The sequence below is a fragment of the Magnolia sinica genome, chromosome 9 (genome assembly GCF_029962835.1).
Source record: "Magnolia sinica isolate HGM2019 chromosome 9, MsV1, whole genome shotgun sequence".
Taxonomy (NCBI): Eukaryota; Viridiplantae; Streptophyta; class Magnoliopsida; order Magnoliales; family Magnoliaceae; genus Magnolia; species Magnolia sinica.
In genome coordinates, this window is record NC_080581.1 from 85,948,389 (window position 1) to 85,973,098 (window position 24,710).

Below are 24,710 nucleotides of genomic sequence, written 5' to 3' on the forward strand. Positions count from 1 at the left end.
TCCATGGTGGAAACACCATCTCATGGTAGAGAATTACCATCAACAACAGCCACACAAAATATATAATACCCAAGGAGATAAGTTATCTCATCTTGGCAATGGCAATATTTTAAATATATGAATAACCTAATAAGTCTTATATACCTTAAAATATATTTCACATTAAACTTGTCCTGCCTCATTCCCTAGGAATATAAAGCTCGCAATGTATACAAATCCCTCCTGATTACATCCTTCCATGCATACACAATGATAATGAACAATAAACAAAGTATTAATTTTAAAAATATATATGATTCATTGATTTAAAATGACATACATTCCAACATGTCCAATACAGTGGATGTCTAAAACCCACTTTCCACCTATACTAGGGAAAAATCCACATTTATTAACACATAATCATGCCTAGATAACAATCATCTTGAGCAAGGCATATAGCCACACATAAAACCCATTCAGGTTGGAACCATTATTCCATTTATGTACATACATCTACGTTTATCACAAACACAACACATGTCCAATGTTCAAGACACAAAGCACCAAATAAACCTCAAATTCACCAAGTAGACATCAACAACCTCTGTAGCTTCTCACTTGAGTCAATGGCTGAGAACATGTACTTAAGCTCAGCATCCTCCGTGATTGTAGCAACACCTCAGATATTTTGCTCCTGTAATGTTCATCATCCTTCTAATCTCCTCACAACTAGCATGATACAGTATTAGATCAGTCGTGGACAAATAATAAATCATAAAAAAATATATAATAACAGATCCATAATAGATTCACAAATAGATCCATGACAGAACAAATAACAGATCCATTCATCTTGAACTATGTGATCAATGGTTTGGATTACTGAACCAGGTCCCAAATGTACAACCATTGAATGGAAGAGGTCGGACCCATCATATATGTTATTGGGTTAAAACAGGGTAAGTATGCACCAAAACAATGCAACGGTAGACTGCTTATAGGGATGGGATGTTTGACCAACAACCTGTTTGAATAAATTAGAAGCAGAAAAAAATATGTAATTTGAAATTAGACCAGAACAAAGTAATGAGATAGTGCCAATATGCAATATCTGTACATGTGGCATGCATATGAGATTTAGACCGTTCATTTGATTGCTCCTTCGTGAATTACGTTAGATCAGCTATACACCAAAATACACAGAAAGGGAACCCTAGCAATTGATGGGTTGGTTATAGGCCATAGAATTTCGGTTGTACCTTTTATTTGTACATTTGATATTCACTTCTCGGTTATTTAGATGGTTGATAAGACGTAATCCTAACTGTTTGATTGATGGCCAAAAAAGAGAGTTAATAAATAGGAAATATATTAACAGTCCACGTTAAATTGAAAGAAGGCCAGAAACAATGGATAATTAGGATTAATCAGTTTCGATTAGTGCATATATAGTTATTATTGTTATTATTATTATTATTAACAGCTACGGTGCATGTATAGTTGGGGGGCAGGGCATCCTTCTCTAATTCCACATGCTTTAAAAAAAAATGGAGAAAGAATATATGGAGCCCTTACAAGTGGTGCTCATCATTTGGTGATCTGGACTGTTGGTTCAATGGGCTGTGCTAAGGATGATCATGCACTGAATCTCCACCACTCATAGATTATTAAGAATGGAACTCTGGACAGCTAGGATTTCCTGATCAAGGGAATAGCTGAGTTGGGCCTACAATCGATGGAATAGCCAGGATGGGCCATGCTTTCAGGCCCTATTGATAATCAGGTCGAGTGGACTCAGTCTTCGTCAGTCAGATCCGGTTTGATACCATCAATCACCCATCAGTCACCCACGAATAAGGTGAGTAATACCAATTCAGCAGGAGACAGGTGAGTCAAGACTCGACTCAGGGCACAACGAGTCGAGTTGAGTTACGTCTCGTTGTGCCCTGAGTCGTATTAAGACTCAAGGAAAACTCCATTTGGTAATGACTGGGTACAATCTGGAGTCATATTAAGACATACATCTACAAATCCGTTACTAGATTGTACGTACATATTTCTATTCAAGGATATATCCGTTGATCATGCACAAAAAGCCCCCAATGCATAGATCTAAGAAATAAATTTGCAAATTTGGAAATTCATGGGCAGCTAGCCTTACCTCATCAACAAAAGAAGGATTACCTGAATCGATAGTTGATTAGTTGACTCGATGCCAATACCACCCCTCTTCTGTCCAGCGTACACGGTTGATGAAGGGAATGTGCCCCACCTTTCTACGGTCCTCCTCGTTTCCATCTTTTAGCTGCAACCTCTCTGTCAATTCTGTTGGCATGTCGCTTAATATGAGATCTTGGAGTTTGGTGAGGTATTCAATCTCTTCTGGAAGCGTCTTCAACTCTCCACATCTGAACACAGTTAGCTTTTGGATGCTTGGCAATGTTCCCTTCTCTATCACTACCCGATTTAGTTGTGTCATGTCCCTTAAATATAGATTCTTGAGTTTAGGGAACCATCCATCGTGAAAACACAACTGCTGCCCTTCATAGGCCTTCCAAAGCTGAAGGCGCACCAGATTGGGCAATGCTTGGAGTGAAGAAAGCAGATCTTCTTCTCTCAGCTTAGACCAATTCAACTCCAAAACGGTGAGATGCGCAAGGTACCTAAACCATTGCGGCACCTTCTCCAAACGTCCCCACAGGGCAAGCGTCTGAAAAGGTGGCAGATGATCAGGAGAGAGCTCTTCCAATTGAAGTGTTTCTTCTTCGTCGATTGCCATAACACCCAAGGAAACAAGGTATTTCAACTTTGCGATGGATGTGCACAACTCAGCTCCGTTGATTGCTCTGACCTTGTAAATGAAAAGTTTTCTCAGTTGGCTTAAGTTCCCAATTTGTCTCACAATTTCCCCTTCTTTATCTTCGATAATAATTAGACTTTGTAAACTTGTTATATTACATATTCCTATAGGAACTTGGATACTACTCACGAGCTCGAAAGTCCATGGATCTGCCATATTAAATCGAAAGCCGCCGATTAAGTGGCGTAGTTTCTGTAGCTTCACAACCCCACTCGGTAGCCTCTTCGTTCTCGTTCCTTTAACATTCAATGTTTGCAGGTTCCGTAACCTTCCTAAAGATTTTGGAAGCTCGCTAACATTAGTATCCTTCAAGTTAAGATACCGTAAATTGAATAGATTCGTCAATTCATCCGGTAAGCTTTCAATAGGAACTCCCTCTAAATCTAGGACCCTCAATAACATAAAACTTGATGCTGTGTCATTAAGAGAAGATGAGAACGATGTGCTTCCTTCAAACACTAAAAGAGAACGAAGCTGTGACATACTCATGCTATGTTGAATAGTTTCTCCATATTTGTAGATTGACATGCGACGTACTTTGTCCCCTTGCCTTGTTTGCTGCCCATCGTATGTGATGCAGAACTTTTCTTCGTCACATAAGGATAAGGCCAATTCACGTACAATATCATGCATTCGACAAGCACAAACCCTTCCAGAGAGATTCATCTCGACAACCTGAAGTGTGTTACGATGGATGAGTTCCTTTAGGTAGTCCTCTGCTACCTCTTCCATCGGAATTTTACCTGCATCTTCTACGAAACCCTCTGCCACCCATAACCTGATCAACTTCTTGCGGGAAATTAGATAATCCTCCGGAAACATACAACAATAAAAGAAACAATGCTTAAGGCGGTAAGGTAGATAGTTGAAGCTAAGCAACAAGATGCGCTTTATTGGTTCAAGCGTTTCATTGTTATTCAACTGCCAACTCAGGTTATTATAGACTCGGTTCCATTCCAACGCGTTCGCATCTCTCAATGACAGGAGGCTGCCCATCGCAACAATTGCAAGAGGCAGACCTTGACATTTTTTTACTATGGATCGAGCCAATGGCTCCAGTTCTGAAGGGCAGGGTTTGTTCCGAAATGCCTTCTTACAGAATAGCTGCCATGCCTCTTCTGGATGTAGTGGCTGAAGCTGGCAGACACGGCTTCCCTCTCCTGCTGCAAAAGCCACATCACTGTCTCTTGTTGTAACTAATACCCTGCTTCCGCATCTGTAGTCTGGAAATATGACACTTAGTTCATTCCAATCATTCATACTCCAGATATCATCCAAGACAATCAAACACTTTTTCGATTTGAGAAATCTTTTAACCATCTGCCTTAAGTCGCTAGCATCACTGGTGGCTAGGTCATTTGGAACAACGTCCCTTGTAGCCTCAAGGAATTGTTTCATGATGCTTCGCAGTACTTCATCGATTCTAAGAGTCTGTGAGACCGAAACACATGCGGAGCAGTCGAATTGCTTCTTTACTAGCTCGTTCTTGTAGGCTTTAGTGACAAGAACGGTCTTGCCGGCCCCACCCATACCCGTCACTGAAATCACCGTGCGCTGCTGTTCTTCCTCCACCAACCATCTGACTATCAAATCTAATTCTTTCTTCATCCCCACTATGTCATCTTCCACCAAGGAAAGAGAAGTTTCTACATCACGTTGCCACATTTTGCTAACATCATGAGAGCTTGTTCCTTCTCCTATTTGATTGAGACCGAAGCTGACTCCTCTATCGAAAAGGTTATGAACCTTAACCTTGGTTACTTGGAGTCGGATGGTGAAGCAATGCTTGTTGTAGATATTCTTCGGGAGGCAAACGATGTTAAGGAGAAAACTCCGGAACCCACCTCCTTGTGGTCTGTCCATGCGATACATGAACTCGTCGATGATGTCTTCCACATCATATGTGGAATCTCTTACTTGCCTCACCCAGGTTCTCACTCCTTCATTGCTTTCTTTTCTTTTATCAGCATCCTTCAACAAAGCTTGCATACTTTCGAGTTCCATCTTGATTTCACCTAGTTCATTGCGCACTCCTCTTATTAGTGATGCTTCTCGAGATAGAAGGGCACTTAGAGTTTCTAACCCGAATTTAACGATACTGTCCGTCATCGGAATTTCTGTGAAATAAGAAATGAAGACAACCAATGTCAAATATATGAGTGCGGATCTTCTTTGTTGAAGGCACAGAAAATTCCTGTGCCGCCTCCTCTTATTAGTCAGCTGAGAAAATTAAGAAATAAAAAATAAAAATACCTATGTATTTAAACTTTATTCTTATACTTATTTTCGCATTCGGTTCCCCGCTTTTCTCTCCCTGGAATCGGATTGCATATTACAGAAAATAGCAACAGACGTACTGACGTGGCAAACTTCTGTGAGCCTTACTATGATACATTTGTTATATCCACACTGTCCATCCATTTTACAGGATCAGTTTTACGCATGAGCCCAAAAAAGGAAAGAAGATCATTTCACAGGACCACCTCATAGAAAGCGGCAGGGACAATGACGCCCACTATGTTTATTTACCATCCAACCTCTTCACAACGTCATAAAGATATGGATGAAAGTAAACATAAATATCAATTTGATCCAAAACTTCTGTGACCTTAAGAAGTTTTTAATGGTAAGCATTAAATCCCTACTACTTACTATTGGTGTGGTCTTTTTGGAATTTGGATATCATTCAATTAATTCAATTTAGAGAGTATTACCTAAAATGAATTGATAAAAACAGATGGACAGCGTGGATGAAATACATATACCACTGTGGGTCTCATAGAATCCTTACACCGGCGTGCCTTAGTCCCCATAGTCTGTTTACCAGGAATAGGGATTTCGTATTTCCCTGCACTGTGATTGGTCTACATCATCACTGACATTGGAGGCAGTGTTGCATTAAATGTGGCTCGTGATGATGTGGCCCAATCACAGGGCAACGAATAGAAAATTTCTGTTCGTAGCAAAGATTAGTCCCACAAAATCCTACAAAGAATCCTCACACCACCAAAACCAAAGATGCAATTGAAACACAAAGGCTTAGATTAGAGTTTTCAAAATTTGAAATCCGGGGTATCCGAATATAGCTATTCAAGGCCCAAATACCAAGCACGTGGTCTAAATTATTTAATTTTCATGACGTCACATATATTCATTTGAATTTAATTAAACATTCACACCCACCTTAACTGAAAATCATCACCAAATTTAAAATTTTAAAGAAATTAAATTATTATGCCACACTATCATTATGGAGTTATTACTCTTGAAATACTTGTTCAATTACTTTGGAAGTTTATCATCTCATAATACTCCAACTCAACATTTGTAACATTATTTAAAGTGAAGTGAGCATACACACATAGCTCAAGTGTGTCGACTTGACCAAGTCAGTGAGTCGAGTTGACAAGTCTGGTCAAGTGTCGACTGAGTCAAGCTCAAATTCTCCCCAAGTGAGTTAATTAACAGGGCCGAGTTTCAAGTCTAGTGAACTGAGTTTTAGCACTATGCAACATTCCTTCCCCTAAGTTTTATTGATGGACGAATTGTCTACCATACCGGATTTTATTTTTATTTTTCTAAAAGAAGTATAATATATTCATTCCAAAAAAGCTATCTTTACGGGAGCTAGACAAAAATTTGGGCTCCCACCCAAAAAGCAGGGGAGCCTATCATATGACTAGGCATCTAACTAGCCCTCGCACTAACTCCTAAGTTTTCTTCTTAATGGCCCCCTGACCTAGTTTTATCTAACAAAATTACCATCTAATCTCAATTGGGAGATCAAACATGACAAAATAAACCGAGTTCCCTTGAGAACAGCCTAAACGAGCCAAGCCATCTGCCGGGCCATTTTCCTCCCTTGGAATATGATGAAAGGAAAACGAGCCACTATTTTTAAGAGTATCAATCATCTTTAACCAATGATTCCAAACCCAACTCAGATGTGAGCCTCTATTCACGAGATCGATCACAAATCTCGAATCTGACTCCACCTCCACCCTGGAGAGCCCTAGACTCAGACATATAAAGAGCCCATTCCAAACTGTGCGCAATTCCGCTTTGTTGCTAGATCCAACTCCGAACCCCACCGAAAACATAAAAATGAGGTTCCTGGTTGAGTTCCTGCAAATTCCACCCGCACCCGATGGGCCCAGGTTACCTCGTGCCGACCCATCTAGATTCAACTTGGTCCAACTGCCCTGTGGCTAATCCACCTAACCACCTCATACCCTACTCTCTGGGTGCATTGGGTCCTTCCACAACAAAGAGAATCCAACCACCATTTCACCCTGGCGATGGTGGCTGCACTTGTGACAACCTCCTCCCCCCATCCTCATGGAATTTCTAGCCCTCCAAATTTCCCTACTAATCAGGTAGGGAGCCATCTTTCTAGAATCGACATTATTATTGCCTCTCATCTCTATCAACCACCACTGCTTTAACCTTGCTTCGATCGAGTGGGCCAGAAGGGCAGGGAGCCCAAATATGTCTCCAAAGTGCTTCCAAACCTTGGAAGCTAGCACCCCATGGAGGAAAAGATGGTACAGATCTTCCACGTTGAGGTAGCGTCTAGTCTCTTCCGCGCAGCAGATGCACCTTGATGCTAGCATCACGCCTCTATATTGAATTCTTTCATCAACTGCTATTGCCCTATGTAGCAATCTCCATACGAATGTAGCCCCTAAACCACCCATGCAAGGTTCATGTTTATGTTGGATGCTACGTATAGAAAATTAGGCCGATTAAAGAGATGCTACGTATAGAAAATTAGGCCGATTAAAGAGTTGTGTCGAGTAAACCAATTCAGTGAGCTGAGTCGACAACTGTGGACCGAGTTTAGTTCACTAGAGAGTTTTTGCTCAAACTCTCCCCAAGTTGGGTTGACTCGGATGAGTTTCTAGTCTAGTCACCCTAGTTTTAGAATTATATGGCATTCACATCCCAACTCTTCCCTTTGGTGGGGTCTACCTAAATTGTATTCATAAGCCTCTACGGTATTCATTCCCTCAGCCCCTAAAATACCTAGCAGGAGTATTGTATATGTAAACTCTGTTGCATTGACCAGGTAAGAATCATTATTTGGATCACTAATGAATTTGATGAAAGATACAATGGTGGCCCCACACAAAAACTTACAGTTGGAATCCCATCCCATTGTTCCTTGATGTGTGGCCCATTTGAGTTGTGGATTTATCTGGTTTTTGGCCTTAGAGCCTAGCATCAATATAAAACCTGATAGATAGAGTGGATTTTACATATACAACAAAGCGGTTTTCTAATATATCTAAATCTTTCTCTAAAGGGAGAGAGATTATTGATTCGTGCATATTTCTCCATGGAAACAGAACCAATGGACTAGTCCCATTTTTTAACCTTCCAGTAGATGCTCACCAATCCGATAATCTAAATATCCTACAACCCTCGCAATAGGAAGCTGATGGTCCACAATGAGATTTGTGTGACATCCACTCCATCCATCATTTGAGACAGATCAATTTATGATGTGATCTAAAAAAAAAGAAAAAAAAGAGGATGATCTTAATGATCAGGTGAGCCCACACCACAGGGAATACTATAGATGGGAATGCTTGCAATTAAAGCCTTTTTTGAGACTACCGGAGTTAAATTGGGATTATAGCCATTTGACTTTGTGACATGTTTTAATGATGCAATTACAGCTTATTGAATCACCGACACAAGGGTAAAACTCTCATAACAGTGGATTGCAGCATGAGACGTGCGTGTGGACGGCCCGGATATTCATCACATGGAATCAGCATGGCACATGTCCAGATGAACTTCACTCTACACGTGTGCATTTCAAATAATTTTGTTTACTTCCAAATTTATTTTAAACTTTCATGAAAAATTAAGCTTTTCTTTTGTCCCCCCATCGCTCACAGATGGAGTGTTTTTGTGGTTAATAAACCTTATTGCAGTATGTTTACTTGGAAAAATGAGAGAGAGAGAGAGAGAGAGAGAGAGAGAGAGAGAGAGAGAGAGAGAGAGAGAGAGAGAGAGCTTGGGTGTTAGTGGCACACTTCACACATGAGCATTGTGTCTTGAGTAGTCACTCCCTCGTCACCTTACACAAACCCTCGCCAACTGGTGCGATCGTGGTGCAAAATGAGAAATGCCAGCTTATATGGGTTTTTCGAAACGGTTAGATCTATCTGTTGTTGAGAGCAACTAGAAATCAAAGCCGGTCAATGTCAACAGTCTGAAAATAGCTTGGAATTTGGTCATCTAAAAGGCCTGATCAAGAATTTAATGGTCTGAAACATTGGGATTAATAAGCCGGTCCAAAACATTTTAGCAACGTTATGATCATTGATGGCTTCAGGTGCAACCGTCCTTTCCCTGCATCTATATAAACCAGACCCTCCGGCCCAGAAACACATCTCATGTGCATCCACATGAAATGCCTACTGACGTTGGACAGTGTTCTATGGGCCCTAACATGATGTATATGTTTTATAAACCCGTCTACCTATTTTTTAGGATCATCTTAGGGAATAAGCCTTAAACTAAGTTAGATCCAAATCTCATGTTGACCACACCATAGGAAATAATGGTGATTGAATGCCTGCAATTTAAAATAATTCGGGCCATATTAGTTTTGGATGAAGCTGATATTTGTGTTTTCAGTTCATTTAGGTCCTTATGACCTAATCAACATGATGGATGGCAAATAAGCATTACAGTGGGCCCTAGGAAGTTTTTCATGGTTGGCGGTCAATCACCACAGCTTTCTTGTAGCGTGACCCACGGATCTAGCTTATTTTTGGGCTCATGCCCTAAAATGATCTTAAAAAATGGATGAACAGTGTAGATAAAACACATATATCTTGGTGAAGCCCACATATCAATGTCTAGCAGCTACCTCACTACAGGCAACGTCAGCAGGCAATCCGCATCTCTAGAACATGTCTTGGTTGTGGCTCCGAAGCTAGTGATGTGGTGCGACCCTGACCGTAGGGCCCACCTTAGTGCATACATTGTATATCCACACTGTCCATCTACTTTTCTAACTTATTTTAAGGTGTTGTCCCAAAAATGAAGCAGATACAAATTTTAAAATTTAGGTGGACCATACCACATGTAACAATGGTTATTAACCATTTAAAGCCTTTTGTGGTCCATAAAAGTTTTCAATAAAGCTCATATTAGTTTTGCCCTTTAATCCAGGTGTGTTTGACCTTATCAACAGGTTGGATACTCAACGCGGAATTCTCAACGGTTTATGAGGGCCTTTCTATGTGTGCTAATAGGGGGCTATGGAGGGTCATTGTGGAATCTGATTCCAAGTTAGTTAAAGCCTTTTGTGGTCCATAAAAGTTTTCAATAAAGCTCATATTAGTTTTTCCCTTTAATCCAGGTGTGTTTGACCTTATCAACAGGTTGGATACTCAACAAACATTACAGTGGAATCTATGAAGTTTTGAATGACAAGTGTTCATTTTTACTATCAACTACAACTCTTATATTTTGGATATATAGTAGATCCTTAGTGTCATCAAAAGAAATTTATAACTTGTCCTACCAAGTAGCTAGTGAAGTTGGTATCGTTGATCAGGTCAAGTCAGATAAAATCTTGATTCAGCTTGATTGACGCAATGCTTTATTCCAAAATGATAATTTGGAAACAAAATGATTTTTTTTTTTTTTAAATTTAAAAAAAAGAAAAAAAAAAATGATTCAATCAGGCTGAAGCACATATTGGATACGCTCTACTTAAAGAGTTATGTGTCCCCTCTTTTCTAAGATCGTTGACAGGCTATATGGCAAATCTCTTTTAGGATACAACAAACCTAATAGGTTCTACATGTAGTAATCATGAAGAAACCTCTCTAGGAACTCGTTCAACACGGTCTTTCTAGTAGATTTTGATTTCTAGCCCTAACTTGCTAGGAAAGAATAGGAAAAAGTTTTCACTAAATTTATAAACTCACTGAGCCAAGTTCTAATTTGACTCAATGAGTCATATGCTAAGTTGACTTACTGAGTTGTGAGTTGAACCACGTAGTGAATGTGTTTATAGTTGTAGAGAAGAGGAGACATATTTGCTTATGTTGCTGATGAAACGATCCTAGCAAGCTTTTCTTGTATAAGCACATGGGGTTGGGGATTATGGCTTAGGTCATAAATAACATGACCCTTTTTTTTTAACGTTGGAAAACTAGATGTTTATCCCTTCCTACCTTCGCAATGTCTCACAACAGTTCGTGTAAGGACATGAGGGAGTGACTACACTAGAGATAAAATGCGCACGTGAGAAGTGCAAAGTGTGCCAACTAGCTAGCGCCCCCCTACAGCTACATATCCACGTTGCCTCACTGTGCACGCCCCCATCCATGATGACGCCCTCGCCCACACATGTGCATGTGCTACCTCAGGTTTCCCTAATTAGTAAGGTAAACCACACCCAACTTATAACCTCCTTTCTTTTCTCTTCCCCAAGTAATGTGAGATAGAAAAAGGTTTTTTTTTTACACACGCACACACACCTCCACACACTCACGCTAGGAATTTCACCACCTATGGGTACTCAACCCCTGACCGGGAGTTGAAACTCCTGAGAGTCTACTACCCAAGCAAGAGTAAGGACCCACGCAAGTGTGCATGTGTGTGAGATAGTAAATGTTTTCTGTGTGTCCAGACGTGTTTTGTCTTCCATAGTTCGATGACAAATTTGAAAACTACAACGTGGTGATGCCAGTGCTTTAGGAAAATGCAAAACCGATAAAACTGGTACTAAGTAATTGATATTTATCAGTTTAAGTATTCAATTTGCCTACTAAGGCTCATACGGATTGGAATGCGAGTAAATTGTATGTTGTGAACAGATCCGTCATCAAGTTTCATGGTCACCACCATGATATGCGTTGAAATTTTTCCATGATGGGAGTCTAACTTAATGCCGACTGAACAATGCACTCTGTGATTATTATTTTTTTAATCCAAAATTACCCTTTGCAAGAGAGATTTTCTCCCTTGCCTTATACACATCCCAACTTTTAACATGGGTCACTTCTTTGAGCCCACCATGATGTATGTGTTTCATCCATTCCATTCATCTATTTTTAAAGATAATTTTAGGACTTGATACCAAAAATGAGAGAAATATAAATCTCAGGTGGACCACACCACAGGAAAAAAAATAGTGACTGGATATCCACCATTAAAATTCTCCTAAGGCCCAATGTACTGTTTATTTGACATCCAATCTGTTGATTGTTGATTAGGTCATATAAACCTAGATGAAGGGAAAAAACAAATAACGGCTTGATCTAAAACTTTTATGGCCCCCAAGAAATTTTTAATGGTCGAAGGTCCAACATTGTTTCCTATAATGTAGTCCATTCGAGACTGGGTTATAGGTCATTTTTGGGCTCATACCATAAAATTATATAGAAACATAGATGGACGGCATGGATGAAACACATATATCATGGTGGGCCCACATAGCACTGACCACTAGCCATTGGTAGGTGGCAGGGGAGTAACCAATCTGTTTTTGCAGACACAGATTGGATACTAACAGGACTTGCTTACTGAAGTTACATCACCAAGTTATGTGGGCCCCATCATGATGTATTTTTTGTATCCACGCCGTCCATCCATTTGGAAATATAATTTTAGGTGAAGATCCAAAGAATGAGTCAAAGCTCCAGTGGACCTCACCACGAGAAAATAGTGAGGAGAGTGACGCCCACCATTAAAAACTTAAATGGACCACAAAAGTTTTTGATCAAGCTGATATTTGTTTTTTCCCATCTTTCATGTCTGTGTTAACTTGTGAACAGGTTGGATTTCAAATAAAAATCACGGTGAGCCTTAGGAAGGTTTCAACGGTCAGCATCAATCTCGCCACTGTATTTTGTGGTGGGGTCAACTACATATTTGGATATGCCTCATTCTTTAACTCATGCTCTAAAATTAAATCTCCTAATAGATGGACGGTGTAGATAAAACACATACATCATAGTGGGCCCATGGAACTTGAAGACGTCACTTCGGTATCGAATCTCGCTATTCAACTGTCATTAGCTAATCTGCGTCCAAGTAGGATGCGGATTGGTTGGGGTACCTCACACCAACTATATAGTTGCTGTACTACGTCAGCAAGTTCAGTGGGTCCCATCATGAGGTATGTGTTATATTCAAACCATCCATCCATTTGGCGAGCTCATATTAAAGCTTGAAACGAAAAATAAGCTGCAAAAAGCAGGGGGGATTGAACGTCTACCATTGAAACCCTTCCATTGAAACCCTTTTTGGGGTCACAGAAGTTTTGGATCAATATGATTTTTTTTTTCCTCTTCATACATGTATTTGTGACCTTATGAACATATTGGATGGAAAATAAACTTAAATAGGCCTCAAAAGTTTTGGATCAATATGTTTTCACTTCGTTAGATGGTCGATGATGTGCTTTCCTCAGCAGGAGTGTGGTCTAGGCTTTAGATGCATGGAGGACATTATGAGAGCCTTCAGAACCAAGATGAGCAGGAACTTCCTTGAAGGGAAATCTTTTTGGGTGAGAATGATGGCGGCTAAATATATGGACAAGTTGGTTCGGTCTAGAGGCACACAGTCAGTCATTAATTAGACAGTATGGAAGGACTTGCTGAAAACGCTCCCATTCACGATCCTTCACTCAAAATGGCTACTGGGAGAGGGCTTGATCAACTTCTGGACTTAGAATTGGAGCGACGAAGGGTTCCTTGCAGCGATGGTTGATGGCCACATCCCAAACCACCTGAAGGAAGCGTCGGTTAAGGATTTTTTTACCCCATCAGCCAGATTTTCTCTGCAAGAAATCAGTGACATCCTTCCAACATTTATTTGTCGTTGAGGGACAGCCCAGCCCCGCTGTCCTACAGGGAAGACACTTTGGCCTGAGACCTCTCCGCCTCAGGTAAATTTTCAGTGAAGTCAGCTTGGCAGGATATCCGTCAGCGAAGACAGAGACTGTGATGGGCGGAGTGGGCCTGGAATAAGGCTCTCCCCCCTAAAATTGGTATATTTTTATGGAAGGTCATGCATAATGCTATCCCTATGGATGCAACTATCCAAGCTTCAGGGGTCAGCCTTGCTTCAAGGTGTGAATGTTGCGATGGTGTCTTCGAGTCCTCAGCAGGTAGCAGTCCATGGGCGCATGCCATTGATCCAATTCAGGGCAGACAGAGGCTGTAGCATAACCTCCTCAGAGACCAGGCCTAGTTCGGTCTGGCCCTTTCTCCTCAGGCTTGGAGTCAACTTCCTAACAATACAAAGCCAGCGTCCCAACGGTTAGTGTCTTCTCCACCTCTGTGGTAGCCTTCTGTTGATCAGCCCCCTCTCGCTGACTCCCACTCTCACGCTGCATCGCATAGTCAGGCCATTGGGTCCCCTGCTTACCGTGAGGAGAACATGGATCGCTTGCTCTATTCGGGGTCCATTGCCATTGAAGTCTGGGCCCACTTCCACCGAATCTTTGATATTCCCATAATCCCATCTTACACTATTAAGTAGAGAATCATATTCTGGTCTTCGAGGGCATCCTCTTCAACGTGCCTCAAGCTGTTACTAGGCTTGACTCCTGCTCTCATTTCTTAGGAACTTTGGGTCAGTCGTAATGCCTCTCGATTCGATGGGACCAAGATGTCCGGCCGTATGGTCATTGTCCGGTCTCTGCCTGGTTGCGGAAATCGACAATTCCATGTTTGCGATTTCTCCCTCCTTCATCGACTCTACTTCTATCCAAGCCCTACATCTTCCGTCGGTCAAGTGGTTGTCACAAGTGCATAGTTGGTCAAGTGGTTAAGACCTTGTGGGAAGAGAGGGGAGGATGAGTGTTTGAATCTATTTTTCAGAGATAGCAAAAATTTAAGGAAATAGGCTCATTTTGCATTCTATAGGTAAATCCAAACAGGCCTCTAACACCGTGGCGGAGGCTTGGGCCATGCTTGATGGCATCACCCTATGCGAGATCGGGCCTATCGAACATTGTAGAAATGAATCGACTCAAGATTGTTGTGAATGCCGCATGGTGACCCTTCCGGTCATTGCCACAGGGAATATTTGGTGCAGGATGGGGGCCATCCACCGGTTTAGCCATGCACTTAATCTCTTCTTCGTGCATATCTACTGCGAAGGGAACGCTAGTAGTAGATGCGTTAGCCAGAGCGACTAGTGAAGGTTGTGCTAACTCATTCTTCCTCACTCCTCCGGAGCCGCCTAGGCGAATTAGGGGTTCTCCGGTTCTTTATAAGGTAGGCGTGGGGAATTTGAGAGTCTAAAGCTTTCGGTTCTAGTGGCTATGGTGTTGGTGTTAGCAAGCCTGGATCGAGCGTCTTGGCCCGACCCTTGCGCGCGTTGTTTCTTCTCTCTCTTATCTGGTTTGTATGCGGGTATATGATAGGCGGCCTCCTTAGTGTTTTGTTGGAGGCTGCCAAGGATCATATAGCCTCTATTCGATTTAATATAACCTCAAGCGGATCCATTCCACTTTTTCAAAAAGAAAAAGAAAAAGAAAGGCTATATTTTAGGTGTTTTCACTTCATCCAATTGGGAATGACCTTATAAATGGTTTGGATAGCATATAAATATAAGGTAGGCCTTATTTGAAGGTTTCGTTGCTACTGGTGTTCAACCCTACACGACACATGGTGACAATCTTCCCGCTAAGAGAATTTGAGGGCCTTATGATGATATTTTAATTTTCTATTAAGTATTTTAGTTTATTTGAATTAAATATATATATATGTATGTATGTATGTATGTATGTATGTATGTATGTATGTATGTATGTATGTATGGGAATGGTACTGTGCGGTTGAGCAGATGAAACCTTAATATAAGGTCGAGGCGTGTTTTGTCTTCCACTGTTGGATGACAAATTTGAAAACTACACCATGGAGATGCCAACGCTTTAGGCAAAGGCAAAACCGAAAAAACCGGGCCTAAGTAATTGATATTTATCAATTTAAGTATCCAGTGCGCCAACTAAGGCTAATACGGATTGGGAGGATTGGGATGCGAGCAGATTAAATGCTGTGAACAGATCAGGTGGCCGTCATCAAGTTTCGTGGTCCCCACCATGATATATATGTTATATCATCACCGTCTATTCTTTTGGAGAGATCATTTTAAGTCATGAGCCCAATAAAAAAGCATATTCAAGCTCAAATGAACCCTATCAAAGAGAATGATGCCCATAGTTGAAACCTTCCTAAGGCCAACCATGATGTTTATTTGTTATCCAACCTGTTTACAATGTCACACAGACTGGGATGATCCAAAATTTTTGTGGCCCCCCAAAAAGTTCTCAAAGGTAGGCTTTCAATCCCCACTACTTTTTATGTTGTGGTACACTTTAACTTTGGATCTACCTCATTTTTGGGCTAATGCCCCAAAATAATATCTCCAAATGGGTGGACAACCTGGATATAATACTAAAATCATGGTGGGGCTCATAGAACTTGGTGACGGTAACACAACGCACGGACAGGATTTCCTTCTAGAGCCCTTAATGAGACGTGATTTCCTTCTAGAGCCTTTAGCGGGAAGTTTCTGATAAATACATTTTGTTCATCTGTCTTAGGAGGTCATTTTAAGATATACGACCAAAAAAAAAGAAGAAGCTAGATTCAAGACTCAAATGGGCTACACTAGAGAAAACAACGGGATTGAAGAACCACCCCTGAAAAATTCGTATGGTCACCAAAAGTTTGCATCAGGTAAAGTATTTTGTGTTTCTAGTTCATCCTGCGTGGTTACCTTACAAACAGTTTAGATATCATATAAACAACAAAATGGAGCCGATGAAGGTCTTAATGGTAGGCGTTTCTTTCTAGCGCACTGTTGTCAAAGTCTTCGGCAAGAAATCCGCTTCCGCCCATGTCAGTAGCAGATTAGGTGCATCCCCACCTAAGTTGGTGTAGCTTTACAGTGGGCCCACGTTGATGTATTTATTCTATATCCACATTGCCCATTCATTTTTCTAGAACATTTTAGGATATGAATCCGAAACTGAAGGAAATCCAATTCTCAGGTGGTCCATATCATTGGAAATTGTAGTGATTGACAATTAATGAATCACATAAGTTTTGATCAATCTAATATTTTTTTGTTCACTTCATCCAAGCTTATATGACCTTATTAACAGTTTGGATGAAAAATATGCATTACGTAAACATTATTGTGGGCTTAGAAAGTTTTTAATGGTAAAGCATTCAATCACCATTGTTTCCGATAATATGGTTCATGTCCTAAAATGATCCTCTACAACAGATGGATGGCATGGATATAAAATACAAAAATCAAGTTGAGCTTGACTTATAACAACCATACTGTCTTGGGTGATGTAATCCGCTTCCGTGCGCGTCGGAAGCGGAGTGCCCGGTGTGCTACAAGCCACCGACTTCGGTAGTATGTTACCCTTAACAAGTTCCGTGGGCCATACCATAATGTGAGTGTTAAATCCTCATCGTCCATTCATTTGGCAAGATCATTTTAGGGCATTAATCCTAAAATAAGATAGATTTAAATCTAAAGTTGACCACAACATAAAAAGCAGTGGGGATTTAATGCTTATCATTGAGAACTTTTTGAGGCCCACAAAAGTTTTGGATTAGGCTGATATTTGTTTTACCCCTTCGTAGTGATCTGTGTGGCATTATGAACAGGTTGGATGGAAAATAAACATCATGGTGGGCCCTAGGAATGTTTCAATGGTGGCATCATTGTCCCCACTACTTTCTATGGTGTGGTTCATTTAAGCTATGGATTTGCCTAAAGTTTTGGGCTTATGTTCTAAAATGATCTTTCCAAATGGATGGACGGTATAGATATAAAGAATACATCTTGGTGTGGTTCACAGAACTTTATAACGACATCATCATTTTGCATTTTTCTAAAGTGTTTGAACGGTTGGAATACAAAATATGTTATCCTACAGCTGGCTCAACGGTATAGTACCATTTCCCACACACACACATATATATATATATAAAACCAAATACAACATAACATGGGGTGAGCACTTGCGGATCGCGTACATTTCTTGTAAACACCCTGGTGAGACCTATGTGAGCGGTTGACCCTTTTTCCTTCCCAATTCTCTCATTTATTATCATACTAACATTAATTGTTTACTACTTACCAAAGTCATTGTACAATCTAACGGGCTGAGTGGGTATCATGCATCCCCCTCTCAACTATTTTCCTTAGAACATACATAAATCACGGGTTCAGAATGACCCAGTTACAAGGTATTCTATCATCTAGTGGAAATATTTGATAAATGGACTAGATGCTATATGTACATCAAAGATGCCCTATACAAGAATCAAAAGTGAGCATTTCCTCTCAATGTTCATGCTTGTGTGGCTCGCAACTGTTTTATTTTTACTGAAACATTTATTTATATGCACACATGCATAAAGTCATATGAGTCAGCTAATGCACATGCTACCATATCTGCTAGCATGGAAGATATGTGTGATATGCAACCCATGCATTGAAAAGGTGGATGGGTGTTATGGATGTTCAGCATGTAAAAAATAAATCAATAAATAAAATTTTTTAAAAAAATGACAAATTCAACTTCACTAAAATGATCACCAATTGTTTACTTCAAGGCAACATGGTGGATATCTATATTATATTTCATTCATAATAATGTATTTATATAAGTAGGATACTGTCCTATAGCTATACCTACCCTTGTGGGCCGCATGGGAAGGCAAATGGTGGTGAGCCATAGTGCACGGTAAAAACGTACTCTATAGGTAGTACGGAGAGAACCATACAAAAAATTACTAACAGGCACTAATAGGGACTATATCATGCTTTTTTATTTTTATTTTTCTTTTTTAAATTTTTTGCAGGAGAATTCTCAACTTTCAGCTCATCAAATAATAATTTCACAGGACTCAAATTCTGAGAAGAAAAAAGAAAAGGAATGAAAAAAATAGTTGAATTGAAAGATGAAAATGCTTTACTTTTTCTCTTCATGTACTTGCTTGAAACTTGAGGCTATATCAACTCCATTCATTTGTTTTATCAGATCATTTTAGGACATAAGCCTAAGTACGAAGCATATTGAAACTCAAGCAGAGGTGCACCACAAGAAAAAAATTAGGAATGAAAACACCCACCATTGAGAAGTTCTTGAGGGCCACATAAGTTTTAAATCCGGCTGATATTTGTGTTTTCCCTTCATCCCAACTCAGTCACCTTGTGAAAGAGTTGGATGCCAAATAGATATCATGGTGGGCCCCAGGAAGGTTTCTCTAGTGGGCTTTTACATCCCCACTGTTTCCTGTGGTGTGGCCCACTGATGGACAAAGTGGATATATATGACATAGTAATGGCATTAGCGGGGCCACACCGAGCATAAGGTTAAACAGAACTTAAATTATTTTTTTCTTAAGGGAAAAAGTTAAAAGTTTATTAAAGAAAGAAAAGAAGATACACAGACATAGAGGCGAAGCTCCACTAAAAAGGCCAGAGTCGCACCTATCGTGTGCAACCATATGCAAAGCCCAAGCATGACAAACCAAAAGAAAAGGTGACGGGACTTCATCCCCACTCCTTGCAACCCAAAATTTAGTATAGAATATAAAATTATTCAGTATATCTACGGTACATCGATCCTGATCCTCCATTATATATTATAAAAGTTTTAATTGGCTAAGCGGAGACCATCTGTCCATGGCTCGCAAACCGATGGAAACGGATTGGCTACTCCCCTGACACCGGTCATTGACACCAGCCATTGGCTGGTGGTCGGTGCTCTGTGGGCCCTACCATGATGTATGTGTTTCATCCATGCCGTCCATCTATTTTTCCAGATCATTTTATGGTAAGAGAAAGAAAAATGAGATATATCACAATATCAAGTGGACCACGTTACAGGAAAAAGTGTTGAATGAGCGTCAACCATTAAAAACGTTTTGGGGGGCCATAAAAGTTTTGGATCAAGCTGATCTTTGTTTTTTCCCTTCATCTGGGCCTGTATGACCTAATCAACAGATTGGATGTCAAATAAACAGTACAGTGGGCCTTAGGAGGATTTTAATGGTGGATATCCAATCACTATTGTTTTCTTGTGGTGTGGTCTACCTGAGATTTATATCCCTCTAATTTTTGGGATCAAGCCTTAAAATGATCTGTAAAAATGGATGAAAAGAATGGATGAAGCATATACATTATGGTGAGGCCCACAGATCACCGACCATCAGCCATGGGCTGGTGGCAGGGGGAGTAGCCAATCCTTATCCCAAACCGATGTATGGAATGACAGGCCATGTGTAAGCAGATTGCCTGGTGTGTGTTAACGTGGCTAACGTGGCTTAGTTTTGTGGTCCCGATTAATGATGCATGTTTCATAGCCACACCGTCCATCTAATTTACCCTATCATTTTAGGGCTTGATCATGAAAATGAGGCAGATCCAAACCTCAGGTAGACTACACTACGGAAAACAGTGAGGGCAATAGAGGTCTTGGTTGGTGTGTGCTTTTTCTTCATTTAGTCCATGTGACCTCGTGAACAGGTTGGATGGCAAACAAATGCTAACAAAACATTAAGATCGCCATGAGAAATTATTATTGGCAGGGCGCTCAATCACCACAATTTCCTATGGTATGGTCCACTGGATAATTGAATCTACTTCATTTTTAGGATGATGCCCTAAAATCACTTGAAAAAACAGCCGGACAGCGTGGATACAGGATACATACATCAAGGCAGGCCTGTATTTAAGGGCTGCACCGTATTGGGTGATTCTGGATCAACCCAATCCCAGCAGCGTAACCTTTAATTATTGAATTCAGGAACCTTTTCTTTCTGTACGCGGATTGCGTCCTACCCCGCCACAGCTGGGAACCGGCGGGTTCTTTGAGTAGCCACCGTGATGTATGGGTCTTATCCACACCCTTTACCCAGTTTTTCCTATTATTTTAGGATACAATCTCAAAATTGAGGCAGATCCAAGAGATATGTGGACTATACGATGGGGATTAATCTTTTACCGTTGAAAACTTCCCGGGGCTACAGAAGTTTTGGATGGAGATGATATTTATGTTTTCTCTTCATCCAGATTTTGGTAACTTTATGAATAGGTTAGATGGAAAATGAATATGAAGCCCTGGAAAAGTTTTAACAGTGAGAATCATTATTACCGATGCTTCCTGTGGTGTGGTCCACTTAAGCCTTTTGGATTTGTCATTTTTTGTGATTATTTTTTAAAATGATACTAAAAAATAGATGGACCGTGTGGATAAGACCTATACATATGGTAGTCACTCAAAACTCCTGCCAGCTGGAGATGGACGGGGTTAGGACGCAACAGGCGTCCTTTCTTTCTACACGCTTTCCACCTGCTGGCATGGAGTTTAAAGTTATGTCCTGTAGTTAGTGCAATGCAATCTTAACCATACGACGAAGATAAGACGTTTGTCAGCTTCCTGTGCTCTAAAAAATATAGTGCTCTGGAATTGCAACCACACAACCAAGAGCACGGAAGGGCATAGGATAACAGAGGGTGAAAAGGTCCGTTCGGACCATCAGAACTTAAAACGGATGCATATTGCGAACCAGAATGAGTTATTGACCGCGGAATTTGCGGGATTCCATCGTACCGACAATCAAAATTTCTATTTATTTTCGTTTTTATTATTTTAGTAATTTTAACCTAATTATAACTCTTTATACATTGGGATCTAGGAGTTGTGTCCAACACAAAAAGTGCTTAGAAATTTTAGGGCAATGCAATGATTCAGCTAAATAGGACACTATTTTTGGCCTAAAACCATGCGCACTGGTAGAAATAAAGATCATCTATAAATAGCACTATTTATAGTAACTCGCAATTTCTAAGAATTTTAGTTGTAGTTTAATTTTGAAACTTATCCAAGGCTTGGTATCCCTATTTAAAGGATTGCAAACTCGTTTATTTTGATCATCAATCATTTTACAAATTTTTAGAAATTATTATCTATTTTCTCATTTTTCTCATTTTTCTCATGGATTTGAGAAGTTCTGCAGGCTCGGAATAGTTATCCCTTCGAGGAGGATGGTGCTCAACCTCAACATGTCCTCCCCTGCGTCACTATCTGCGTATGATGTTGACTCAGGCAGAGTATAACGATGACACAAGCTGCTTTAGAGAATGAAGAGCAAATTGATACCGGAGAGAGTGAGGATCCAGTCGCATAAATGCACCTCGATCTCAAACATCCAACATACATCTACTTCATGTCCGATTTATAGGTCCTGCCTACCCTTTGTAGCCTTGTGATTAGGTTAATTGGACCATCCTGACAACTAATTAAGAGGTAGGGTTATCTACTAGTATTAGGAAATATAGAATTTTGAATTTGTCTATGTATATTCTCATTCGGTATATTGTGATGTATATATAATTAGGATGGGCCATTCATGTGGTGAGCTATGCATTTTTATGTTAATGGATGTTTCAGAAAATGTTACAACTTGTCTACATTCAATGTACAAGCCTGACCTGGCTATGAATGATCCGCCAAAGTTTTGGTGTGGGCATTTAAATGGTGTGGTCCCACCGATAGAAATACTAGTCTCTCCTGGTTTATGGCCTTCCTTTCTATATCTTAAAAAGAATATAATTTAATAAAAATTAGGTACTTGTTATAGAACTTCTCATACATTTTGTAAGTAATTATCACTGAAGTACCTCCCAGTTAAAAGGTTTTTAATAAGCTACCTCATTAATTTAAGTAGTTATCATTACATTACCTTCCATTAAATTTCTTAACAGGAAGGTAGGTTAACCATGTGAGTGAAGGGTTCACGCGTTGGGTGGGTTCCACCATGATATTTATGTGAAATCCACCCCCAGCACTAAGATTGTCACCCTATGTTAGACCCAAGGCCCAAAAAATCAGCCATATCATAAAACGTAATCCTTAGATTAATTAAAATCTACAAATTTTAAAACATGTTTATTTTAATGGGTTTTGAAAATTTTTATGTTTATTCTAATGGGTTTTGAAAAATTCGATGCCCCCTCAAACAATAATAATAAATAATAAAAAATAAATAAATAAATAATCACGATTAAAAAAAAATGTATGTTTATGTTAATGATATCTTATAATCATTTGTATTGATCCGGCCTCGATGAAGAAAGGAGAAGAGAATAGTGGTTGGGTTAGTCCATACTATTGGACAAAGAATAACTCATATCTTCTCGTTTCCTCTCATTGGTCCTCTACGGATGTTTGCAGAGAACATAATCATGTAGTCGAGGGTCAAACTTGTGTGCATCAGACAACAAGATGAGGATTGGCATGGCATAGTATGAAGGTCTGATGTGTGGAGAATTAATATGTGCATGTGTCTATGAGTTATTTAAATAGTTTTAATTTGGCTTTTTCTTAGCAACTTCTATGGCCAAAATGAAGAGGAGATACTTGAATTCCAAGGAGGCTTGAAATCTAAGGATTTATAAATTGGCTAACATGATGGCTGATGACAAGAAGGTCATGCTCGTCACCATCAGACATTAGTGTTGGATACTCGTGTTCAACAGCACTTTAAAATAACTTTTTTTTTGGAAAAAAAAAAAAGGATAGAAATGCAATCCAAAGGATGATGATGCAGCGATTGTGGATACATTATCAGGATAATTGGATTTTCTGAAAATCAGAACATTTCAAAATTAATGTGGCCAAACCATGTGATTTTAGAGGTTTTAGGAATGATTTTACACCCTTCCCTATGGTACGGCCTACCTAAGTCTTTGATTTAACTGATTTTTTGGATCTATGGTGAAAATTGATGTTTCAGCTGATGGACGACACAGATCTAGATAGATATATATCTATCCTACTTAGCGCTTAATTAGCACAAGAAACCATTTCTGTATGACTATGGAGGTGAAGCTAGCTAGCACCATCCTATATAAAACCATAGAATAAAATGAAAATAATAATAAGTGATTACCTCTGATTTTTGTCTAGCTTTGCGCTGTTCAGAGGAAGGAGAAAATGCACCAGAAATTAGCAGCTGCTGCAGCAATTCCGTGCAAGTATATGAACAAAGTCTTTGTTGACTACGGGAGGATAGACTATACTATTTAAGAGTGATAGCTAGCAGGTGCACAGCATCGAACGAGATGTCCCGTGGCTTTATGGTACACGTGTACAAGATCAGATCCGTTCATCAGCCACGGCCTGATGCCTGAGCGTCTTAGATCCCAATTTAGGCCGGTGATCAACATATTGGGTATGCTTTTGATTTTTTACTTTTATACTGAGGCTGAGTTTCCTGTTTCCTGGGAACTTGGAACTTCCTTGTTTGGCACCTAGTCTTTTCACGCGGGGCCAATCCATGGTTCATTTATCTAAGCCATAGATCTGATGGTTGATTTATCCACACATACCATCAAATCTTCTTCCTTTTCTCCATTGAATTTGGACTGCCGGTGCATTTCTTCATGTATTTATTGTTGGGCGACTACGGAAGCCCACAAAGATAAATCAAGCAAAGTATTCTAATCACGTATTCAAGTTTAAACACAAACAATCCGATTTAATGTGGAAAAACTCTTTCGGAAAAATACTACCACATGAAGCGACAATAATGCACTATGAAAGAAGAAATTACAAGAGATAGAGATTACTTGATTTAAATAAGCCTCGAATCTCCCTCACAAGCCCTTGAACCGCTTTGGAATGGATTAGAAAACCTAGAACTCCCTTATATTCTTTCCAAATCCCAATTACACACACACATATATAGCCTTTATCAGAATCACAATCGGAATAAGAAATAAATTCCATACTTACGCAACTCTGTGTAACTCTGCATGATCGTTCGATGACATTTCGATATCA

The 24,710-nt window shown here is 39.9% G+C and overlaps 1 protein-coding gene across 4 annotated transcripts; it reads right to left on the reverse strand.

Annotated features, from left to right (window-relative positions):
* Nucleotides 1-368: 368 nt before the first annotated feature.
* LOC131255937 (disease resistance protein RPM1-like) lies at nt 369-24,237 on the reverse strand. 4 transcript variants are annotated; one of them, XM_058256901.1, is made up of 3 exons: nt 23,818-24,237; nt 2,144-4,959; nt 369-711 (listed from the first exon to the last, which is right to left on the reverse strand). In XM_058256901.1, the coding sequence occupies exon 2, from the start codon at nt 4,949-4,951 to the stop codon at nt 2,183-2,185; it is 2,769 nt and encodes a 922-aa protein (XP_058112884.1). In that variant the 5' UTR covers nt 4,952-4,959; nt 23,818-24,237; the 3' UTR covers nt 369-711; nt 2,144-2,182. The 4 variants fall into 4 exon arrangements, 3 of the variants coding, with proteins under 3 accessions (XP_058112884.1, XP_058112883.1, XP_058112882.1); XM_058256900.1 differs by lacking the exon at nt 23,818-24,237 and adding an exon at nt 17,994-18,084 and having other exon boundaries at nt 2,167-4,959; XM_058256899.1 differs by lacking the exon at nt 23,818-24,237 and adding an exon at nt 17,994-18,084.
* Nucleotides 24,238-24,710: the final 473 nt, after the last annotated feature.